The sequence below is a fragment of the Colletotrichum truncatum genome (assembly GCF_014235925.2).
Source record: "Colletotrichum truncatum strain CMES1059 chromosome Unknown Contig_0011, whole genome shotgun sequence".
Lineage (NCBI taxonomy): Eukaryota > Fungi > Ascomycota > Sordariomycetes > Glomerellales > Glomerellaceae > Colletotrichum > Colletotrichum truncatum.
The window spans coordinates 1,224,831-1,248,991 of NW_027222408.1; the positions used below are offsets into that span (position 1 = coordinate 1,224,831).

Consider the following 24,161-nt stretch of genomic DNA (forward strand, 5'->3'; position numbering starts at 1 on the left):
TTTGTTGTTCGAAGGGAACCGGTTGCTTGGGTGCGTGATATTCAATCTGAGGCCTTCTCTCCATCCTGTTGGCATAATGCTTTCTCCGAGTTTTCCCAGCTCTATGGCGGACATGCCATAAGGTGAAAAAATTTCGGGCTTTTTGTTTTGCATTGCTTTGCCAAGAGACAAAAAAGTCCCAAGTCTGAAAGCCGCAGTGGCCTTGACGCGATGCTACCTACAAGAACAGGTTATTTGAACCAAGTGGCATTAAATTCAACTAGAACGGCCCGATATCATAAATATCTCTCTTCAGGTAGCGGAACGCTATCCGGCAAAGGGATTTCGATCTGCAAAGCACTAACCTCTCTCTATCGCGAATTGTTGGCGGCCTCACACTTGTCACTGTCACCAACAGAGGTCATGCTTATGGCTTACCGTCCAAGTACCCAAGACTGTCTCGATGATTCCTCATTACTACCTTGTGTACCTATGGACAGGGACCAGAAATATGTCGGTCGTTGCAGGTTGTTTGGCCCCTTACGGAGGAATATGTAGGCTCTCCATGGGGTGAGAATGCACAAGGACCAAAAGAGTCGCAATGGTTTGCCCTGTGCGTGCCATTCTGCGTCCTTCAAAGTGGGGCCGATTCCATCCGACTCACACAGTTGGAGAAGGGTGGCCATCCTCACTTGATCTCAGCAGCTGCCACCTAATTACAGCACGAGCGAGCCAGTCGACAATCAACAGTGACACGAGGATTTCCGTATGGCTGAGATCCCGTGAATGCGAAACAGCACCGCGTCGGGCCGAGGTTGAGGATCGACAAAGCCCGTGAGCGCCGAGTGATGTTCACAGCACAGCCTGACGACGAGAAAACATGAGCCAGAGAAGCGCTTTCTTCCGCGTCGAGATGTGAAATCCTCTACGAAATCTCCCGGAGATGCACAGAATTTCGCTGAGCCGTGTGTGTGCCTCCTCTTCCTCCTCCTTCAAAGCCCGAACCCTCGGCGGTGACTTGGCATTCGTAATGCCGCATAACGGAGGGGGACGAGACCGGCTCAAATGTCGGCCGTCGGCGTCGGGTACACGGCACAGTAAGATCCCCCTTGGCGATCACTGGCGGCAAACGGCTACCGCAGGCCAAAGTTGTGTGGGCATGATCACGGAGAGTGGCAGTCCGGGGCGTGCCCTTGCACGTGTATGTCAGCTGCAGATGCATTCTGAACATGCTGAGCTGTCTTCTTTGGCTCGCATATTGTGATAATTGACTGTTTCGTATTTTGCGGTACGGGCGGCGGTGTTTTGCGAGCGGGCACTTGTTATTTTCCCCCCCAATGTCGATCACCTTTGGCTGGCTAAAACTGATCAGAGACCCGTTGTGCTAAGCACTGTGTTAGCATATGCGGGCTTTTTGACTGTTGCGCGAGTCGTTTTGCTGAGCCGTTCCGATGTGCGCCGAGCTGCATGTTCGTACGCGCCGTGTTCGACCGGATCAGAGATACGAGGCACGTTGAGGTTGTAGCGGAAGACATTCTCCACCGGCGGCCGGCAACGGCGCTGCTCCCCCAGACCAACCAGCGGAGCAACAGTATTGGGGATCACAAACGTATCCACGAAGAACGTGCGCGGGAGAGTTGAATTCGCCGTGGGGAATAAGATGTGATGATCCATTTGAATCGTGTGAAGATATGCGGCTTCATGGAGTACTGATCAAGGAGTACTGAAACGTGGAGGGCTATCCTCTTGGATGCTTTTAGTCACATCCACCTCCGCATCAAAAAATGGGCCTTCTCGAAACCATCTGACTAAACCACAGATAGGAAAACCCCAGTGCTCGTAGGATCACGCCTTTTTGTGGAGGTTCAACATATTTCTAAAGGCTCCATGCCGTCTGTGTAAAAAAAAATGTCACGGCGGGGACCCGGCTGACCCGTTCTCCACGAAAGAGGACCCATGAACGGGGACCCATGAGAGGGAGAAACATCGATCTTTGGTCGATGAGCGTTCTAGAGTTTACGCAAAGGTTCGAGGTCATGCTCGTGGGGAAAAGAACGTGGGTTCTCATAACATCACCGCCGTGTCATTTGGAGATGGCTGTGCTCCTGGCTGTGCCCCTGACGATGGCCCCTGGCGATCGATCCGGGAGAATCGCACGAGGATGGTCTTTGCTCGTGACACGTTCTTGGGATAGCGTGTGAATATGGATTTGTGATGTTTTTCGCCATTTTTTGAAGACCTGGATTTTGTGATCGGTTTCGAGGGGGGGTTAGCGGACCGTTGCCGGTGCGGTGATTCAAGTTGATGTCAATATCTGGGTCGCCTACCAGGGCGCTGGGTTTCGTTCCGAGAGTCCGGCGTCCCCGCGATTTTTGCCCTGGAGTTCTTCGTCTGTTTTGGTTCGGGCCGGGGTGTCAAGTTGATTATTAGAGGTCGCTGGTGAGTATGTCGAGGTCTTGGTTGGCCTAGATGTTTTTCATTGCTGGTGGTTCTGAGCTTGCAATAATTTCCTGCCAGAGGGCCTGCTTGACTAGTTGACTGGGTACTGAAGACAGTTGAGCAGGTCGGAATGAAATTACTGCAGTTCTACGACCGCGCAGTATCCAAGTGGGGGTTCCAGAACCATAAACACCCCTCTGTCGTCCTTCATTTCTCGAGGCGGTATTCCCGGTCTCGCCCCAGTTCGTCTACCAAAGGTTACGAATTGCAATACGGTTAGGCGAGGCCTTTCAAAGATAACCGCCCGTCACAGCAAATCTGAAGTCTCCATGTTGGGAATACAATCTTATTCCCTCGAGATTGGTGCGATCGCAAGACTGGCATTAGGTTCGGACTGCATCATCAGGGCAGCACAGTGGGAACGACCACAGCACGTCTTCTCGACGTAGACGTATTGTATGTCGTTGTTCGTCACAGTGATCTTTGAACAGACGTGATTCGGATGTAAACGGCTCGCCTACGTTGGAAGTTCAATGTGAGGTGTATCGAATATCTGTCCCGGGCAGTCAACGGAGCCGACACCCCAGCGTACTTATCCTGATGTTCGATGTAGCGACGATGGTGATTCTAGCCCTTTGCCAAATGGCGATGCCCGCGTTGTACCCCCATGACATCGTTGTCGAGGATATAGCAAGCTGCCTCATGAGCATGTTCGATCAGAAAGCTGGGCCGTTTCTGGTGCGTGTACTTATGATTCGCCTTTGTCATTGACGCCGTCCGCAAGTTTCGTCACCTCCATATAGACCTTGAGGCCGTAATGCTCAAGAAGAACTTACTGCGGATGAGACTAAATACAAACTACGTATTGTATCTTCAGCAGTCGCCAGTTGACAGAGGACGTCACGGCAGGTACCTTTCTTGGGAACTTGGGTTGTAGAAACTGTCGTTGACTGTAGAACGCGATCACAATGTCTGACACAACACTTGCAAGTAGAGGAGCCAAGGGGAGCTTCTTTCTGGGAGTTCCTTGGTCTGATTATCGGCATCGTGTGATTTTGATTAATACACTCATGTTCGTGTAATTACCACCCCCTTGGATCTCACTCGCCTGTCTAAGCTTTATCCCGACTAATCATCCGACTCCAACCTCTTCGTCTTCACAAAAGAAAGGGGGACTCACGAATAAGACGCGGGGACCAACCTCCTCAACCCATGGTTTCGACTTGACGACTGCTAACACCAAACCAATCCCCAGACAAAGGAATGAAGTGTTTTGACAACAATAACTAACTCAAGCTACTCTAGCCTCCTGGTATAATGATGGCTTGTAGGAGAACACGTAAATACATGACAAAGTGCGCATTGGCTTCCCAGTAGAACTCGCAAGACCTCCTTGGCCACGTATCAACGATTCACCATGCTAGGTACTAGAGCGAGCCCCCGCCGCTGGCATATACTCTATTCACCTCGCACCAACACAATCCCCAACGAATACTCAAACTTGCTGATCCATTACGAAACAGATCACAGGCATTTCCAAATCGGATCTATAACGGGGGATGACAAACCACACCAAACATGGGCCACCACCCCTTGGTTCTTCTACATACAAGCCAGAATCTACAGATAAACCTCGACTTTCTAGTTACATCGCTCACATTTTTAGGATCTTCAAATCCCCACTTCACATGCCGAACTTCGGCATCGGCCATTTACGTACCAGGCACCAAAGGACCGCTGAAGACGAACCGCTTTCCATTCACTTTCCACCCAGGGATCAAGTCTCAATTCACGGTGGCTTTCCAAGGCAGGTGACTACTTGGACTGCTACGAGTATACATCAACTCACGACAGATTCGGGTGTTAGTTTGATGGACAGGCTGTCAGCTAATCAACTCCGCCGAGGCCTACAACTCAAGATACGGTGGCTTGAACCCGGCACCTACCATCGTATGATCTCACGTCCATTTCATTTCGGAGCACACGGATATGGCATGATCCACGTGCCGCGTCCTAATCGAGACAGACATCACAACATTCACGGATCCAGGCCGACATGTCTTCATTTGGCTTTATTGAAATATGAATTTGGCTCTACACCCTTTCCAATTTTTGAACTACCAAAACAACACCGCGGACATTAGTCATTACAGGTTAGAGTACTTCTTGAAGGCGCCAATCAGGCCACCGGTGGAAGCATCGTGGCCGTCGCCGTTGCCGGGCTCGTCGAGCTCCCTGCGAGGTGGTTAGCATGGATTCCAAAATACCAGGACGCAATGGTACGTACTTGAGAATCTTCTTGGCCAGGACCTTGCCCAGCTCGACACCCCACTGGTCGAAGGCGTTGATGTCCCAGACGGCGGCCTCGGTGAAGGTGAGGTGCTCGTAGTAGACGATAAGGGCACCCAGCTCGGCGGGGCCGATGTGGCCACCGACGAGAATGCTGGTGGTAGGGCGGTTGCCCAGGAAGATCTTGTGGGGAACGAGCTCCTCGGGGGCACCCTCAGCGCGGACCTGCTCGGCGGTCTTGCCAACCATCAGGGCCTCGGCCTGAGCGAAGTAGTTGGAGGCGAGCATCTTCTGGTGGACGTTGTCGCCGATGGGGTTGTGGCTCTTGGCGGCCAGGATGAAGTCGGCGGGGATCAGCTTAGTTCCCTGGTGAACGAGCTGGAAGAAAGAGTGCTGGGCGTTTGTGCAGGGCTCGCCGAAGAGGATAGGGCCTGCGATCAACCGAATTGTCAGCTCTGCTCTGAAAGGCTTCAAAGCGCGTGCGGATCAACGGGCCTGCTTACCAGTGGTGTACTTGGCGGGGGTGCCGTCAGAGGTGATGGTCTTGCCGTTGGACTCCATGGAGAGCTGCTGCAGGTAGGCGGGGAAGCGGTGCAGGTACTGGTCGAAGCTGTTTTTGTCGAATTAGCATTGATTTCTGTTTACCCGTCCATGTCGGTAGGCACTTACGGAGCAACCAGGTGAGTCTGGGCCTGGAAGAAGTCAGAGTACCACACGCTGAGAAGACCTCCCAGGACGGGAATGTTGTCCTTCAGGGGAGTCTCGCGGAAGTGCTTGTCCATGGCGTGGGCACCGGCGAGGAACTTGTGGAAGTTGTCGTAACCGACGTAGATGGCGACGCTAAGGCCGATGGCGCTCCAGACAGAGTAGCGGCCGCCGACCCAGCTCTCGAAGCCGAACATGTTCTTGGCGTCAATGCCGAACTTGGTGACCTCCTCCTCGTTGGTGGAGAGGGCAACGAAGTGCTTGGCAATCTCGCCCTTGTTGTCCGTCTTCTCGAGGAACCAGGTCTTGGCGGTGTTGGCGTTGGTGGTGGTCTCGGCGGTGGTGAAGGTCTTGGAGGCGATGAGGAAGAGGGTGGTCTCGGGGTCCGAGTCGGCAAGGGCCTCGGCCATGTGGGTGCCGTCAATGTTGGAGACAAAGTGGAGGGTCATGTCCCTGGCACCGTAGTGCTTGAGGGCCTCGGTGACCATGACGGGACCGCTTTACGGTGTAGTGTGGTTAGCGCGGGGAGCAGATCCAGACCGGGGCCGGGCGGGGGAGAGAGAGCCGCCGGAAGTATAGCAGGGGGGAACTTACAGATCGGAACCTCCGATACCGACGTTGATGATGGTGGTGAGCTTCTTGCCGGTGAAACCCTTCCACTCGCCGCTGCGGACCTGCTCGGAGAACTCCTTCATGTGGTTGAGAACGGAGTTGACACCACCCTCGTTGTTCATGACGTCGACACCGTCGACCTTCATGTCCCAGCCGCCAACGTTGCGGAGAGCGGCGTGGTAGACGGCACGCTTCTCGGTGAAGTTGATCTTCTCGCCGGCGAACATGGCGTCACGCTTCTTCTCGAGGCCGGCCTGCTCGGCCAACTTGACGAGGAGGTCGAGGGTCTCATCGGTCAGGAAGTTCTTGGAGAAGTCGAAGAGGATGTCGGTGCCGGAGGCGTTGTTCTGGAAGGTACGGCTGTACTTGGCGAAACGATCCGGGTCAGAAGCGAAGGCCTCCTTGAGGACGAAGTTCTTGCCGACATTGTCGCGGTGAGCCTGGAGCTCGGCCCAAGCAGGGAGGCTGGAAGCTTGAGGCATTTTGGCGGAAGGGGTATCAACAACAAGAAGGCGAACTGAACTGGTCAAGGGTCTTTTGGAGGGGGAAGAGGAAAGACGAGAACGTTAGTTAGGACGTCTCGTGAGGGGGGGGGGAGGGAGCAAGAGTGAAGGATGAGGTCAGGAGGGATATTGATAATGAATTGATAGAGCAGTTGACCCGGGGACGGTGGTGTAGAAGAGAGAAGAGACAAAAAGAAAGGTCGGCGTGTTGTCATGGACTGACTATGACAGTGGGTAGACGTGGGCATGAAATGCTGGGAGTGGTGCTAGAGAAGGTGGGAGGAGCTGGTGGTGGGAAGTGCGGCATGCAGAAGGCCCCTCACCAGCCAATAGTATGGACCCGTGGGTGGTGGCATGTCTGGCGTGGAGGGGTAATTGCGTAGGAAAAAACAGAGCTGCAACGCGGGGCACTGGGCACTGGGCACTGGAACGCTTGAAAGGTGGGAAAGTACTGACCTGGAACGGGCGCAGGATGACGCTGCGGGAGCTTAGCTGTGGTGCCCCTGGGGCCTAATAGTCCACAAGGTAGGTAGGTAGCGTGGTAGCTTAGGGGGGGAGAAAGGGTGGGTGCTCAGTAATGGCAGAGCTGTAGTGGGGATAAGATAGTGACGATGATGATGATGATGATGATGTGCTGGTGATGGGGGAGGACCAGTCAAAACCAATTGACAGGATGTATAACCAGAAGAGGAAAGAAAAGTCGAGCAGCAGAAATCACGGAAATTGATGAGGTGGGAGACGGCGCATCTTTAGAAAAACAAAAAAGAAGAGACCAACACAATTTACTGGGAGACACACACACCACACACCCTTTCTCCCAGCCCAAAGTTTCTCCGTCATTCTCGACCGCGACTCCCGTCGCCCCGGGTCAGGAACACCGAGAACCACCGGGGGGGTGGTGGTGGAGGTGGGCTTACCTAATACCATTTCATGGCGATAACGCAGTCCCGCACCTGACACCTCGCAAAATTAGCACCAGTTTCGACAATGACATCTCCTTCTTTCCCAGTCTCCCCTCCGCGGCCCCGCTCCGTGCATCGCTATATTTGTATCTTACCGCCGATTTTCCCAATCACGGAAACAATGGGAACATGAACCCACCCGCCCAAAAAAAACCACGTCCCAAATTGCCGTACAGGTGCCACTTGGCGCCCACGCCTCGCATGGATGCGCTTGTAAAGGCGGCTGTTTGTCTCTGGGTCTTTGGGGACACACAATCACTCAATGGGCTGGCTAATCGCCTATCGCCATACCATACTTAGCCGCCCACACAGCCGTGCCAATGTGATGCGCCCAGAGTCTATCTGCTATGTCCGAAAGACGGCAATGGACTGATGGAGCAAGACCCGATGGATGTTGAAGCTAACCCCCACCTAAGCATCGCGAGGACAGCTCGAGTTTTCATCCAGGTGGCTCCCCCTCCTAATCCCCCCGGCGCCGCTATCGCGAGCTTTTTGGTCGGGGTAATACTTTCCCGGGAACGCAGGGGGGGGAAGCAAACCTTCAAATGCCTCAAATACAATTCGTTCCGTCTTCTTTTTCCCCGTTGCATAAAGAATGGCCGGGGGTGGAACATTTTGTCGACTTCAGCCACTCGGTGAGTCAAACACCACTTGGTATCGTGGCCCCAACAGATTCAATGCCGAGCATCGTGAATCCGAGACCGGATAAAAAATTGGGGTTGGAGGGGTTGGAGAGAGGGAACCATGGGCGGACAGTCCGATGACTACGGATACTTTAGTTTTACGGATAATAAGCTGTTGGACACTTCGCTTACTAAAATCCCGCTTCAACCCGCCCCCGGTAGATCCGGCCTCCGACGTTTGACGCGTCCCGGCCCGAATCCGTTCCAATGCCATAGAGCGGGATCCAGTCATGCCTTGCATGTCTTGCATGCTGTACTAGTACACAGCAGCAACAATAAGCAGCACAAGCAGCGAAGCAGCCGCAGAATCCATAACCCGGGATGGATCCATCCATAGGTCGGTCATCACACCTTTCTTCATCACTTGGGTCGGTTGCCGTTCGTGTCACCGGACTGCCGTCAATGTTGCTGAGCGATTCATCTTTCTGTTCTGCTCATTGGTCTGTGCCTATCTACATTCCGTTTTCCCCTAGGCGTCATCATGCCCGTTCCAGAACGCCGTACAAAGACGAAGACGCAAGCTGTTGCGCGCGCGCGAATCGAGTCGTCGTGTCGAGTCGAGTCGCTTTGCCGTAAGCTGAGGTAACCCTAAACTGAATCACCAAGTCCACACCACACATCAATGCTATCTCTAATCGATCCTTTCTTTCCACCCTGGCTTTGGAAGAAAACAAAAAAAGACGCTTATCGGTCCTGGATGCTGCCCACAAATGACGGGTCCTTGACACTGCCACCCGCATCGCCCAGTCCTGCAATCGGTCGGTTGTAGCTGAAGCCCTGGAACTGGTTCTGCATCGTCTGCGAGAGCATCGGGCCCTCCACGTACGAGTCTTGAGGCGCTTCTGATGTGAATTCGGGATCAAAGTTGGCCGTGTCGAGAGCGTCCACCTGGAGGAAAGGTTGTTAGCATAGTTCTTCATCCATGACCGTAATCTCGCCGCCATGATGTCGCTACTTACCACATTCGGCTTGAAAGCCGGCTCGTACTTGCGCTGCAGTAGCTTGCGCCAGTCGATGGCGTGGAAGAAGGGGTGTGCCTTGATCTCGGCTGATCCGTTGGCACCGAGACGCTCCTTAGGGTCGCGGTTGAGCAGCTTGGTCAAGAGATCCTTGGCGGCGGGCGGTACCACGTCGTGGCCGGGGAAGTGGAGGGGCTCGGAGAGAATCTTGCGGTACATCTCGTTCGTGTTCTCGTCGTAGAAGGGTGGCAGACCCGTAAGCATCTCGTAGAGCAGGACACCCAGCGTCCACCAGTCCACCGTCTTGTTGTAGCCCTGTCCCATGAGCAGCTCGGGCGCCAGGTACTCGGGAGTACCGCAGAAAGTGTTAGTCCGGTCCTCGTCCTTCATGTCTAGCTTGCAGAGACCGAAATCGCAAAGGGCGATGTGGCCTTGGTAATCGAGCAGAATATTCTCGGGCTTGAGATCGCGGTAGATGACGTTGAAGCCGTGAAGACACTCAAGAGCACACAGCAGCTCGGCCGTGTAGAACCGCGAGCGGTTGACATCAAATCTTTGCTCCTTTTGCAAGTGGTGGAAAAGCTCGCCACCGTTGACAAATGCCAACACGAAGTAGAGCTTCTCAGGGGACTGGAAGGTGAACTTGAGGGGGACGATGAAGGGATTGTTGATCTGTGCCAACACTGAACGCTCGGCGAGGGTATGGGCGACCTCCGAACGGGAGATGATGTGTGCTTTACGAATCGTCTTGAGGGCGTAGATACGGTTCGTGTCCTTCTTGCGCACCTGCATGACCTTGCCGAAGCTGCCCTTGCCCACCACCTTCAGCAGCTCAAAGTCCTCAATCTTGAGCTTACCTGCGCGGTTCTCCACGTACTCGACGCCAATCTTGAGCTTTCCGGTTCCATACTGCACATCCACCCACTCGACGCCGCTATGGCCGAGGGAGCGTTCGCGGCTGGCAAACTCGGCAGCGGCCTTTTCACGGTCCTTCTTGTTCGCCTTGGGGTCCTCGACGAAAGTGTGCTTCTCCTCAAAGCGGGGGTTGATGCGGACAACACCGAGGAAGATGTCCTGACTACGGCCGGCACCGGGAGGGGCCATGGGGTTGCGCATGTAAAGGTGGATGACGAGCTCGGTGACACGGGACACATCGAACTTGTACTGGGTGTTTCCTCCAGCCCACAGAGGGCTCTCTGGTGTGCCCTCGACAGAGTTGACGAAGACCTGCATCTTGTCGAAATCGAGCAGGGCGTAAGGCATGTACTTGCCCGAGATTCTGCCATGGTTGGTGGGAATTCCGCTGAAGCCACCGCCAGATGTTTGTGGACGGCCAGAGCCGTTGATGAAGGAGCCAGCAACTCGCTGAGATGAGGACGGACGCACCGACCCAGCGACGCTGAGGGCACCGCCGGTCGATAGTGACCCTTGGGCATGTGAGGAAGCGAAGGCTTGTCTGTGTTGTTCGGGTAAGGAGAAACCCTGGCCCTCGTGCAGCGTCACGACAAGAATACCGGGCTTCGGGGGGTTAACGACTGGTGCTTGCGCCATAGCCTCGGAGGCAGCTAGAAAAGAGTCAGTCAGTAAGGAACGAAACAGCATCAGGCCGACACATGGGAGGAGGGTTTTTTATGAGCGAGGAGCGGACAAGTTGGCGGAAGAACGTACCGATAGTTCCTTCATTTGATGGCGTCGTGGCACCTGGTACTCCAGGCTGGGCCTTTTCGCTATTGTCGGTGATGGTGGATGTGGAAGGCGAACGGGAAAAGGTGTTGGCCAAAGGACCCAAATGGGTCTCTTTGAGCTTCTTCGTCAACTTCCACGACATTGTGAAATGGGGGGGATCGGCCGAATGCGCGGCGGGCGAATTGGCGGTTGTCTAAGGTCGGGGAGGATCAGGAGTTGGCGATGTGTATTTTTTTTGGTCGGATTTTTACTTTTTTTTTTTTTTTTTCTCTCTCTCCTCCTTCCAGCGAGGCAAGTTAGCGATGGCTGGCGTAGGTGAGGCGAGGCGAGGTGAGGTGAGGTAGATAATGCAAGAGAAGGAGTCGCTAGGGTCGTGATTTGTTGGTGGAGGTTCGAGGTTGCGTATGGAGACGCTCGTTCGCTCACTCGCTGGAGGAACCCCGCAAAAGACGCCCCCTCTCTTTGGTCTTGGGCTGAGTTGGTAGTGGACGGACTGGGGGGGTAGGGGGGGACGTGTGTGGTGAGACAAACTGGCGCCAACCTGTTTTTTGCTTGGCTATCGATAAAAGCAAGGTTACGACAACAGGATGGGATGAGAGAGAAGAGAAGATAACTGGGAGGCGAGGGTAAGAGGAAGGACAGGAGACACGAGTCTCGAAGGAATTGAATAAAACAAAAAAGATCGAAAAAGGAGGATGATTGAATATTGGGAGGAGGTGAAGGGATTCAGAAGAGTATCCGTATCTGGGAGGCCAACACCAGACAAGGACTCTGGGATTTGGGCTGGATTGGAGCCAACGGGAGACGGGATTCAGGGGGTTGAGGATCTTGACTTGATCCGTGGGCCGCCTCGCTTGCTGGGCCTGAAAGGAGTGTAAAAGAAGGTGGGCAACTACTAGTGGCGCCTCAATTAGGTACCTCCTTCCCCTATAGCGCAGTGTTAGTACTAGTAGTGCTATGTAGTACCAAAGGTCTTTACGGATACAGGGACGAGAGCCGGGGAGGCGGTGCACTCTGGCTGGTGCCGGTGGTCACTTTTACTGGCTGGTGGTGGCTAAGGGAGGGAGCGGAAAGGGGGGAAGAAGGGGGCCGCAGCACAGGATGGATTACAGAGCATAGCAGCAACATACAGTAATACTAGTACATTGGGAGAGGCAAGGGGAAGAAGGGGAGGGGGGGCAGAGAAGAAGGGGGCAATGATGAAATCACGCTGTCGGTGTCAGGTTTGTGTCCAGGTTCGCCTGGTATCAGACAATCGCACTGTACGGACAGAGCGAAACAAAGTATCTCTTGAACTCGTCTCTCCCGACAAGCCGGCGGGGGCGGCACAGCTGAGGAGTAGATCCTGGGACAATTACACAGCATTTAGGGTGCTGATAGGGAGACTTGGGGGCCTAGGGGGGCAAATAGTTGAGGGGGCAGTGGACACGAGCTGGCATAGGTACAAGCGGCCTACAGTGCTTTTCACGAGGTTAACACATGGAGAATGATCCAATATGTGCGCTTACGAAAGCAATCAAGTAACCCCCAGAACCCCTCATTTGCTCCCAAAATTGCCTCTCCCCTCCTATTCTCTCATTGTAGCCAGCCCGTCTCTCCTAGTTAGGGGTCAATCAACGCTACGGATATTTTCCCTTAGCTGAAAAGGTTGAACAATCATCTATCAATCCAGGTCAATATCATTAATAAGGCCTGCCAACTTGAAATTGGCACTTTCAATTGCAGGACCGGGGGCTGATATCCGATCTGCATGCACTATGTACGGATACTGTCATCCATCTGTTGCCGGTGACACTGCATGTCGTTGCCCCGTAGCCTTGTTGTTGTTCTTTGTCAACATTTGCTGGCTGATTACCTACACATTAGCAGCATCTGACCGATGTCACTACTGCTGCATCTGTCTGCCGTAATTACCAAACGTAGTACAGAGTATGCATTGGCTCCATCCAATTGGGCAATCTTCAGCAACTAGGCTGGACAAATTGTTTCCTCCTCAAACACCCAGGATCGAGTGAAGGAGGGAGGAAAAGGGGGAAAAATGAGGAAGTAAAAAAAAGAAAAGAAAAGAAAAGAAAGCCGCCTGCTTCATAATGCTGACAATGGGCGAAAGCACTTCCATTTGTGAATAAGACTCGGCGAATCTAGGTATCAAACCCCAATCCAGGCCTCCCCCGTCAGCCGGGCGGCTGATATTCAAGCGGTCCTGATCTGCCCCCTTCGGCAGCCCCGTAACAGCTACCCAGCAAAAACAATGCAATGAGGTGTTGGGTCGCTCCAGCTGCCCACCTCAGAGACGAGAGCCCTGTGCCGATCGCGTTACAGCGCGGCACGTGAGCAAGGGACCCCTATACTCAATGGAAGACCTGCTACAATGTGTCTGGGACGGCCATACATGAGAAAAAGGAGAATTCCCTCACGGGGCGCGATGGCCGGGGGGCAGCTGTCGTGAGTAGAGTGACTTGCTTATTCAACGAAGCTGCTGCACAGCCTAATGCACATTGCTTTTGCACTACTTGCACCTCTTCATTGAATGTCGGGATAGCCATCCTGATACACGTATACGATATGTGTGCACTGCTGTGCCGGCATCGTCTTAACACATTGCTCCAGCCAGCGCTAAGTAGGTCTTCTTTCAGCCCGCCAGGATAAGGTGGACGGGAACGAACGGGTCTGCTTTTCAGCCCAAAGACGGCGCACCTCGAGTCTGAGAAGACGGGGAAGCTAGCCGTTTCTCGCAAGCAGGGCCTTGCTTTCTCACGTGACATAAATATTATATAAGCAATTCTCACCCATCCCCAGTCACGTGCCTTCTCCCTATGACATAAGCAGCACTTTCCCGGAAACCGGAGTGGGTCTATCGGTCTCTCCTTCCGAGACCGCAGTGGCCGCCGGATTAGTTCGTAAGTCCTCTGGAAATAGCGCATCGTCCCGGGACTACTTTCCATCATGATCCCACATGGGCCAACGGACATCAGGTGAAGCTCGCCAAACATGAAGGCGAGAGATATTGACGCCTTCGGGTGTCGGATTAGAGGAATTCACCCATTTCGCCTCCAAATGAGCAACAAAGATATCGGCCGTGTCAAAACGAACCAACAGCAGGGGACCTTCCTACCCATCAAGCATTTTTTGCTTTTTGCCAATCAAGTATGTCACTGACAGCGGTGACGAACAAGATGGCCGTGACATAAATACGGCTTTAACCTTGCGCAAACGGGTACTGTTGCGTTCAACCACCAATGGCAACTCTTAAGGACGCGGCTAGTGCCTTCACTGGCACGTTAACAGAGTCTTCGACTGACATCTCGATATCCTATCTTGGTGCTCAAAGCCCGACTCAAAGGCCGTCCAGAGACCGTCCCAGAGACCGTCCCAGAGCCCGATGGATATATCTAATGCCACCTTGGTCGGTTTAGGTTGCTGGGGATTCCGAGCTCGCGCCCATGGCATGGAAACAACTTCGCAGACGGCTTTTAAACATTTGGCTTCTTATTTTCCCCCGTTTCCTTCATAAATCTATGAGTGACGGTTGCACACCACATCATATGGGCTCGACGCCTCAACTGAAATCGAATAACGTGTCCAACCGCACTTTACCCAGCTCGCTCTGTTTGTACCTGCGATGTTGGGTATTAGCAGAGTTTGCAAGGAGAAGACATCCATCGCCATTGACTTGACTTGTATAGCTTTGAGCACCAAGCAGACTTTCAAGTCTCACCTTTTGATTCCAGTGAACGATCAATGCTGCGCCTGCAAGAACCCAGTTTGAACCTTCCTTTCATATCTTTGACTGACATCAACATAGACATCTCGTCGTCATCATTTCAAGTCCAACGGTATCCTCGGTCGCAGGTCCATGGTGTTCCTAGCACAGCCCTACACACCACCTGTCTTCATCGTTCGCCGCGTGGTTACGGTCAGACTTCAGCCGATGACTCGAGCCGTCATCCATTCTTCGATTTAAGTCTTGTGGCAGCATTTTTTCGGGCGGCATTTCACTGAGATGCCAGCATGATCAACCAAAACTGCTCCATATCGAGAATTATAAGCAAAATAGTGCTCTCGTCTCATTTCAGTATCTGCCGGTGTCAGAATTGAAACCAATGCGCGAGGGAAGCAGCAATGACTTGCAAAGCGGAGATTAGCTTTCTTACTTTGTCACTTTTCCGTCTCGTTGCGCTTGGTCATTATGTTGCTGCATCAATCCAACTGACGTGTTTAAGCAACTGCTTTTCTCGCACTTTTCGTACCGACATGCTTTCCATCCAAGTGCATGGGGTACGGCAGCCAAGCATGCAGGATATCTTGTCCGAGGGTCTCCGGGCTCCAATGGAGCTAACCATCTCCCCTCTCGAGCTCCACGTCTTTCGCCTTCAGAACCGGGGAATCCGGGTCACGATATCCGTAGGTCAGCCTCGTCATCGGTCAACCGTCGTCACCAGCGGCTGTCCATTTTTGGCCTCCGCTGCATGTTGGTACGTCTTGCAGAAGTCGTCGTACCCACAAAGCCCGTATTCCGTCACAACCGATGATGGATTGGCAGTTTGTCTAGCTAATACAGGGATTCTCTCTTTCTCCAACTATGCTGCAGCTCCGAGGCGCAGCCTACGCGATGCCAAAGTCGTATTTGCCTTTTCACCGGGTTGCCGTTTACGACGCGCTTGGGCTTGGTTTATCGCCCCCAGCAGTTCCAACCTGTTGAACAATAGTCAATGGACCAAGCCCCTGTTAATGCGGGCGTTCACTTATTTCCTTGCCACATGAGCTCTCCACATGCAACTGCCCGCTCTGGTCATCTGGCGCTCAAGTGGGACGTCCCGCCTTTCTATTTCTTGCCATTTGGAGTTTCGACGCGAATTCTCCGTCGTGTTTCTCCTGTATGCTCCATTGCTCCGGATAGAACGACAGGCGTCCTAGACTCCGGGGTAAACTAATATGCTCACGCTGGACTATAGTACTGGGTCACTCATCGCTTAGAATGTCCCTCCTCGTTGACCGGGCGGACCTGGGTAAGCATTGCCTCATAGCTGCTATGCATCTAATGGACGAATGAACAAGGCTGTTTCAATGGATGCTGTGATACAGTCTGAGCATTGGGGTTTCCATTGGCTTGGCTGTGGGGGTCTAGGCATTGTTTCTCCGTCAAACAAATCGTCTCACCTTGGACTCAATAACTGATTCGTTCGCAGTGCAACCATTCAACATCAGTCTCGTTGCCTCGCTGCTGCATAGTAGCAATGCATGATACTTCTTGACATGCTACTAGCTTCTATTTCGAGCCAATTAGTCGAGACTTTGCCTCCTGCGTCGAACGCTGCCGTTTGATCCATCATCAGCGAAGGGTCACTAAAACATGCCTGCAGCTTTCGTTCAATGCTCTGCTACCGTCGTACTTCTCTCAATTGAATTGTGTGAAAACCAAAAACCTTAACAGGACTCGTGACTTGCCTACGTATCAATCGGATTCGACATTGTAAAGGATCAATCTCACTGCTTTCCAGAAAAAACGACATGAACCTCGGCCAAGCTATGGGACGGAGTAACCCATGGGAAGCTTCATTTGCCGTGAACACCCTCAAAATGGAAGGATTTGGGGAACGAAGTTTGGAACTCTCCGATAGCAGGGGACGAGACCAGATGCTTGGTGACCACCCACCATCATAGGAAGGGTCTTTAGACCATGCAGAGAATATGAACGGATGCCTGGGGGATCGATGCTACAATGGTCGGACCTTCGAAACACCCAGCCGTCACAAGCTCCTCCGGGGACCGCGCTCCGAGTGGTGGGACCCCCACCATCAACAGAATCCTACTTTGTTAACCTCGAGAAGCCACCATCACGCAGAGGGCGGTGGAGATTGTATGCAGCATCCTGCACCATGATGGGAAGTTGGCGACACAACTGCAGCGACGATTCGTTGTCCTGCAACACTCCGGCGCGTGAAGCTACTTTGATTGCTTCAAACTGTCTGACATGAAAACAAAAATAATGCCCGGAACGTGGAAGGGAGGTGGAGAAGCAACTGGGCATGTTGTAAAAGCCTCCAATCGAGAGCCGCGATCTAGCCAAGAGGCTGGCACAGCAAGCTTAGACTTCAACTCTGCGACCAACATCTCGGTGATAATTCGGTGAGTGAACTTGACGTCACTATCTCCTGACTCGCTATTCCCTTTCTGAACATACCCTTTTCTCCTCATTTACTGAAGCTGAGTGTAGGGACTTGGCTTGCAGGAAAGCGGCTGGAGGATTGGAGGAGATGCCATCTGGCTGCAACTGTAGTCCTTCTCCCCATGCTTCCCCAGACTTTGAATTGCGGGGTGCAGAACGCGGGGTGCGGCAGTCAGCTCATACCCGGATAATGTCCATGCGGCAACATCGGGTCCAGTTTGAGGCCGGCGCCTAGCCTGGTGAGGGGAAAAGGGACGGAGAAAAAGAGAGACTGGAAGACAAGCGGATTCGCATGGAGCGAGTGGAATGAACTCCGACTCGACTCGGGGCTAACCTATCGTTACCGAAGGTTCCTCTAAGCTTGGAGCTCGCAGCATGAGACAAAGCTGGAGCTTCCAAATATGGTCACACGGCGCCTTTTGGAGACAAGGTTTGCTGTGCGGCTCAACTTCCTAGGGGACTTTGGCTCACTCGGTTTTATCAGATTCTTGGCGACCGAGGAGCAACGTATCCGTATCTGCGAAGGCCTTGCATCTCCGATTTAATTGTTGTCAGCGGCAAGCATATCACATTGGTTCATCGAGGCAGTGTTGGACTAGAGCCACTCTCGGGCTTGCGGAAGTACCTGCACGTATGCAAGCTGGAAACACCGGCAGCTGGCCTTCTCCCTCTGTTGCTCGCCTCTCTCCCTCTCTCATTGCTGGTTAATATTTGCCAACAACGTATCGACATGCCGCATGAAAGCTGGTCGCCGTGCCGCTCAATTTCGTGCGGGGAAGCTAAGAAGCATGTTGATCGGGGGATATGGACATGCTGCCATGCATTGGCTTTGGGGGTGATACACTTCACAGACGCGCGTCGGTGATAGGTCACAGCCCAGCAACACCGGATGACACGGACTCTGCATACTCAGGATCAAATCAAACTGCAGGACCTTGCGACTAATGGAGGGATGCTCCATGGCTTCCCCTCACCTGCTCCCTTCCTGCCGGGTCTTGGTTTGAGATCCTGAAGGGTCTGGAGTAATGTCGGGGTCGGGAACGATGCTACCCAAGACAAACAGCGGGGTTGAAGAGAGCACAGATGATCCTATGTGCAAGCCTTCTCATCTATTTAACGACCGTCCCGACCATCAGGTTCGAAATCATCTAGAACTTTCAACTCCTGCAAGTGCTTTATCAGTGTTGCAGTTGACCTGGCACGGTGTTCATGCCGCTTTGACATTGCTCGATTTGAATCTCTTAAAAACCAAACAATTGCTTTGATATCGGGTCTATTGGCACCATGAGCGGAGCAATTCCCGACGAGTTTGATATTATTGTGTGTGGTGGTGGTAGTACAGGATGTGTTGTCGCAGGACGGTTAGTCTCTATATTCCAGACTTTGTGATGAATGAGAAAACGCTAACACTCGACAGTTTGGCCAATTTGGACCACAACCTCTCCGTCCTTCTCATCGAGGGCGGTGAGAACAACCTCAACAACCCATGGGTGTTCCGACCTGGCATCTACCCCCGGAATATGAAGCTGGACTCCAAGACTGCCACATTTTACGAGTCCAGGCCTTCAAAATGGCTTTCCGGCCGAAAGGCCATTGTGCCCTGCGCCAATATTCTGGGCGGAGGATCCTCAATCAACTTTATGGTACGTGAACTTTCCTACAAGATAATTTGAAAGTGGGCTAATATCGTGCAACAGATGTACACTCGTGCCTCAGCTTCCGACTACGATGACTTCCAGGCCAAGGGCTGGTCCACCAAGGAATTGCTGCCTCTTATGAAGAAGCACGAGACATATCAGCGCGCCTCCCACAACCGGTGAGCAAGCTTACGCGCCGAGTTGAAGAATCTCGGGAACTTTGCTTAACTAACCATGTGACAGGGACGTTCACGGATTCGAGGGGCCGATCAAAGTTTCGTTTGGAAACTAGTAAGTTTCCCGAATTAATGGATGCGGTTCTAGACACCTGAAGACCGAACCTAACCTCACTTGACAGTACCTACCCAATCAAGGACGACTTCCTCCGAGCTGCCGAATCTCAGGGTATCCCTGTCGTCGATGATCTGCAGGATCTGTCAACTGGCCACGGCGCTGAGCATTGGCTGAAGTGGATCAACCGAGACGTGAGCATAATCCCGAGGCCACCATGTTACAGAGGCGGGTGACTGACTCAATATACTACAGACGGGCCGTCGCAGTGACAGTGCACACGCCTACATTCATGCGACCCGTGCTGTGCACTCCAACTTGTACCTTGCCTGCAACACCAAGGTCGACAAGGTCATTATTGAGAATGGACGCGCTGTCGGAGTCCGTACGGTGTAAGTGAAGTTCTCTTATCAGTACAACCGACACAACTAACAAATCACTGCCTAGTCCGAGCAAGCCTCTTCACCCCAACCAGCTTAAGGGACGCACATTCAGAGCCCGCAAGCAGATCGTAGTCTCTGGCGGAACTCTGTCTTCGCCTCTCATCCTCCAGCGATCCGGTGTCGGTGAGCAAAGCCCGCCTTACTCACCCCTCACTCACTCTTACTGACCATGCCGTCCGCAGGTGACCCCGAGAAGCTCCGCAGAGCCGGTGTTGAGCCCATTGTCGACCTCCCCGGTGTCGGCTTGAACTTCCAGGACCACTACCTCACCTTCTCCGTCTTCCGCGCCAAGCCCGGCGTCGAGAGCTTCGATGACTTCGTCCGCGGTGACCCCGAGGTTCAGAAGCGTGAGTATAACCGCTGGTATTGAACATGATATTTGACGTTGACTTTTTTGTAGGCGTCTTTGATGAGTGGAACATCAAGGGCACCGGCCCGCTTGCCACCAACGGCATCGACGCCGGCGTCAAGATCCGCCCGACTGCCGAGGAGCTCAAGGAGTTTGAGAGGTGGCCTACTCCTCACTTCAAGGATGGCTGGAAGTCGTACTTTGAGAACAAGCCCGACAAGCCGGTGATGCACTACTCAGTCATTTCCGGTTGGTTCGGTGACCACATGGTCATGTAAGTCCCATTTCCGCTGCGGTCCAAGACTTTCCGACGCTGACAATATCTCAGGCCCCCCGGCAAGTTCTTCACCATGTTCCACTTCCTTGAGTACCCATTCTCTCGTGGATCTACCCACATCACCTCTCCCGACCCATACGATGTGCCCGACTTCGATGCCGGCTTCATGAACGATGAGCGCGACATGGTCCCCATGGTTTGGGGCTACATCAAGTCTCGCGAGACGGCCCGCCGCATGGACGCATACGCTGGAGAGGTCGCAAACATGCACCCCACCTTCGCCTACGACTCCGACGCCCGCGCCAGAGATCTGGACCTCCCAACCACGAATCAATACGCCCTGCCCGGCAACCTGACCGCCGGTATCCAGCACGGTAGCTGGACGCAGCCGCTTAACGAAGCGGAGAAGAAGTGCGACATCAAGAAGACCGTTTCTAGCAACCGTGTCGACGTCCGCGACGAGCTCAAGTACAGCTCAGAGGACATCAAGGCCGTTGAGGAATGGGTCAAGCGCCACGTGGAGACCACCTGGCACTCTCTCGGAGTAAGTAGAACTCTGTGCATTCACTAACGTCTGTGGGTTGAAGCGAAGCTAACCAACCGACTAATAGACCTGCTCCATGGCTCCCAAGGAGGGCAACAGCATCGTCAAGCACGGTGTCTTGGACGAGCGCCTGAACGTCCACGGCGTCAAGGGACTCAAGGTTGCCGACCTGAGTATCTGCCCCGACAACGTTGGATGCAACACGTACTCGACCGCCCTTCTCATCGGCGAGAAGGCCGCCATGCTCGTCGCCGAGGACCTCGGATACTCCGGCGCCGCTCTGGAGATGAAGGTACCCAACTACCACGCGCCCGGAGAGTTCGTGCTCAACTCTCGTCTCTAATCTGGATGCGGCATTGTCTTTTTTATTTCCTGTCACTATATGTACCTCCGAGTCCCATTGGATGGATGTATGTTAAGAGATCAGAATGCCCCTGAGTCAGGTGTATTGTTGGATGAAATATCTTTCTGTTATTAGCCGATATCGATTCATATGAATGATGATGCAATTATTGAAATTAAAAGATGAGAATTGTAGTGAGCGAAACTGCCGTGTGAATGCTTCGGTTACATTGGGCGATCATCTCCCTCGTCACCACAGCCCGGAGGGTTGGTTCACTTGAGCATGGGTTAGGTCACCACTTGCCAACAGGCCACCGAGGTATTGTAAGCTAAGTCATCAACTTATGGAAATGTCGTGAAAAATGATATTCCCCAGAGCCCGCGAAGCTTTAGACGCCCCGGCACAGACGGCCGGGTTCTGTGGAAACTATGGCGTAGTTCCCGTTCATGAGCTATCGGTTACGTCATGAGCTTGTTGATCTGTGACCACTGAGTTTGCCCACGGACGCGATCATATCAAAAGCGAGCTTCGAGTACACGGAGTTCTGGATTTCTTGGAAGAGGAAACACACTTGACTGCACTCACCAGGTCTCATCAAGATATACAGAAAGACATTGTGATCCTACGAAAATGGCAGACCCCAAATCCCCACACATCAAGAACCGCGACACCCCACCATGGGGCCTCTATCAGCGGGAGAACTTTTGGAAATTGAACGATGGCGAGGTTCCATTGTTCAATACTCGTAGGTTCAATAGTTATAGTATCCAATCTTCCAATGACTGACGAGAGTTAGATCCGGACGAACTTGAGAAGCTCGCAAAGAAGAAACTTACACAAAACGGCTGGTATAGCATCATCTACTCCAGGATTTACATGTAAGAAATACTCTAAACAAGCCCCAGGTACTACGCATCTTCAAACGCAGGACTTTCCCACACGCACCAGGCAAACCGCCAGGCCTTCTTCCGCCACAAGATCGTGCCCCGTCAGCTGGTAGACACCAACGAGCGCTCTACCCGCACCACCATCTTCGGCCACGAGGTCTCTGCACCGTTCGGCATCGCCCCGATCGGTATCAACAAGATCTACCACCCGCAAGGCGAGCTTCCCGTCGCAAAAGTGGCCGGAGAGCTGGGTATCCCTTACAGTCTGTCGACGGCAGGGTCGTACCCCATCGAGGACGTCGGCCGTGCCAACGACGCGGGTCGTGAGTCTACGAAGATCGACGCTCAGTCGGCGGACAAATCCAAGATCCCGCCCGGGCCGCGTTTCTTCCAGCTTTACATGCCCCACGACGACGAGCTTACGATCTCGCTGCTGAAGAGGGCCCACGACAGCGGGTTCACGGCGTGCATGCTCACCACGGACACGTGGCAGCTGGGCTGGCGACACGACGACGTCGCGACGTCGAATTACGCTTTTTACCGCGGCATCGGCGCGGACCTGGGGCTCACCGACCCCGTGTTCCAGAAACGTCTCGCCGAAAACGGGATCGACCCGCAGAGGCAGCCCGAGCAGGCCGCCGCGATGTGGATCGATAGCGTCTGGCATGGGCGCGCGTGGGACTGGGAGAAGGCTGCGTGGGCGCGGGAGAGGTGGCAGGAGATCAGCGGGGGCAAGCCGTTCCTGATCAAGGGTATCCAGCGGGTTGACGACGCGGAAAAGGCGGCGGATCTGGGGTTCGAGGGCATCGTTGTCAGCAACCATGCGGGACGGCAGGTGGACGGGGCCATCGGCAGTCTCGATGCGTTGGAGAAGATTGCGGAGAAGGTGGGCGACCGGATAGTGGTGACGTTCGACAGTGGAGTGAGGGGCGCGGCGGACATTGTCAAGGCGCTTGCTTTGGGGGCCAAGTTTGTCTTTGTTGGACGGCTTTGGATCTGGGGGCTGAGTATCATGGGCGAACATGGGGTCCGGCATGTGCTCCGGGGCTTGTTGGCTGACTTGGACATTCTTATGAATGTGGCGGGTATCCAAAAGGTTGGGGATATCAACAAGGACTTGTTAGAATCATTGCCCAAATCCTACACGCTCATCTCTGAGAAGAGTAAGCTGTAAAAGGGGCATGTTGTTGCATATGTATCAGGCACGAGAGATTTGTTTTTTAGAGTATGGAGACAGCATGTATATGGGATCAGAGTAAGAGCACAAGTAAAGTTTAGCCCATTGTTATGTACATTTACGTTAACGAAAATCTATGATACAACATGCCGTTGGATATTGTACAGAGAATGTAACTACATGCTTGACGAAATGAAGAACGGCCAGCGTGATCGCAGGCGACAGGCCGCTTAGGGGCAGAAGCAGGTGTTGTTGAAGCAGTCATAGGAACCGCCACCGCACTATCAACCCAAGAGTCAGTAAATGTTTACTGCTACATATCAAAGTGTAGTGGAGTTACGGCAAAGAAGCTATGGGCTTGACATACCTGCTTAATGCACTCGTTGACCTTTGCAATGCTGCAAGAGGTCTGAGGAACGGGGTTGGGGGCGGCCATAACAGCCGAGACGGCAGCAAGGACGACGAAGAAGTTGAGCTGCATGGTTGATGATTGATGTAGTGGCCGTGAATGGGATAATGAATGTTTAGATGCGTGTTAAGTGATGAATGTGTCAGTTTCTCGCCCTCTTGCGTGCTGTCGGACACCTTTTATACCCGCAGCCCAACGGACAACTGTTCTCAACCGGCAAGAGTCCCATTGATCACTATTCATCAAAGCCCCCTCGACGCATGTAGTCGTGGATTAAAACTCGGTACACGCTCTCAAGCGACTATACATCGTATGGGTTCCATGGTTCACCCGAGTAGCATCGACTCATCTTAATTATTAGACTCAACACTGAGGAGCTTCAACATCAAAAAGTATAATAAATTGTAGAGATTAGAGTGGGATCTTGACGGGCGATGTGGGTTTTATCATGTGGGGTGCGGTCTTTGGCACCACATGGTTTCACCTAAATTCTGCCCATCATAAGGATGTGCGTTAGGAACGACCATGCTTGGACGATCTCTGTAGCATGCTGACATCTCAACTTTTGGAAACCAGCGCCATGGTGCCGGTGTCAGCCTGTCAGCCTGATCAATACCTCTTTAGTCTTCTGGGTCTGGAGTCATGGCTATGAGGCTGACTGGTGGATCCAGATTGATATATATGACTCGGGGATCAGAGTGACCCCGTGGCCGAGAAGCGAAATAGGTTCGCTACAGAAAGAGATGGTTAATAATCAGGATCTCGAGCGGACAACAGTATCGACCGTTATTGTTCTATGCCAAGACACCGCTTCAAAT

At 53.1% G+C, this 24,161-nt stretch overlaps 5 protein-coding genes across 5 annotated transcripts; 2 read left to right on the forward strand and 3 right to left on the reverse strand.

Annotated features, from left to right (window-relative positions):
• Positions 1-1,347: 1,347 nt before the first annotated feature.
• Positions 1,348-1,653, reverse strand: CTRU02_214702 (uncharacterized protein; the record flags this gene model as incomplete). The annotated part of the gene is made up of 1 exon (XM_036727887.1): positions 1,348-1,653. One exon carries the CDS (start codon positions 1,651-1,653, stop codon positions 1,348-1,350), a length of 306 nt encoding a protein of 101 aa, XP_036580416.1.
• Positions 1,654-4,565: 2,912 nt separating this feature from the next.
• CTRU02_214703 (glucose-6-phosphate isomerase) lies at positions 4,566-6,506 on the reverse strand (the record flags this gene model as incomplete). The annotated part of the gene is made up of 5 exons (XM_036727888.1): positions 4,566-4,653; positions 4,706-5,138; positions 5,211-5,317; positions 5,377-5,910; positions 6,007-6,506. The coding sequence occupies 5 exons, from the start codon at positions 6,504-6,506 to the stop codon at positions 4,566-4,568; spliced, it is 1,662 nt and encodes a 553-aa protein (XP_036580417.1).
• Positions 6,507-8,856: 2,350 nt separating this feature from the next.
• CTRU02_214704 (serine threonine-protein kinase gad8) lies at positions 8,857-10,959 on the reverse strand (the record flags this gene model as incomplete). Its single annotated transcript, XM_036727889.1, has 3 exons — positions 8,857-9,060; positions 9,132-10,696; positions 10,800-10,959. The coding sequence occupies 3 exons, from the start codon at positions 10,957-10,959 to the stop codon at positions 8,857-8,859; spliced, it is 1,929 nt and encodes a 642-aa protein (XP_036580418.1).
• A 7,311-nt stretch (positions 10,960-18,270) lies between these two features.
• CTRU02_214705 (Alcohol oxidase 1) lies at positions 18,271-20,870 on the forward strand (the record flags this gene model as incomplete). The annotated part of the gene is made up of 11 exons (XM_036727890.1): positions 18,271-18,347; positions 18,404-18,629; positions 18,684-18,802; positions 18,867-18,914; positions 18,982-19,108; positions 19,170-19,306; positions 19,362-19,480; positions 19,540-19,704; positions 19,758-19,980; positions 20,035-20,527; positions 20,595-20,870. The coding sequence occupies 11 exons, from the start codon at positions 18,271-18,273 to the stop codon at positions 20,868-20,870; spliced, it is 2,010 nt and encodes a 669-aa protein (XP_036580419.1).
• Positions 20,871-21,500: 630 nt separating this feature from the next.
• CTRU02_214706 (L-lactate dehydrogenase (FMN-dependent dehydrogenase)) lies at positions 21,501-22,931 on the forward strand (the record flags this gene model as incomplete). The annotated part of the gene is made up of 3 exons (XM_036727891.1): positions 21,501-21,615; positions 21,667-21,718; positions 21,776-22,931. The coding sequence occupies 3 exons, from the start codon at positions 21,501-21,503 to the stop codon at positions 22,929-22,931; spliced, it is 1,323 nt and encodes a 440-aa protein (XP_036580420.1).
• Positions 22,932-24,161: the final 1,230 nt, after the last annotated feature.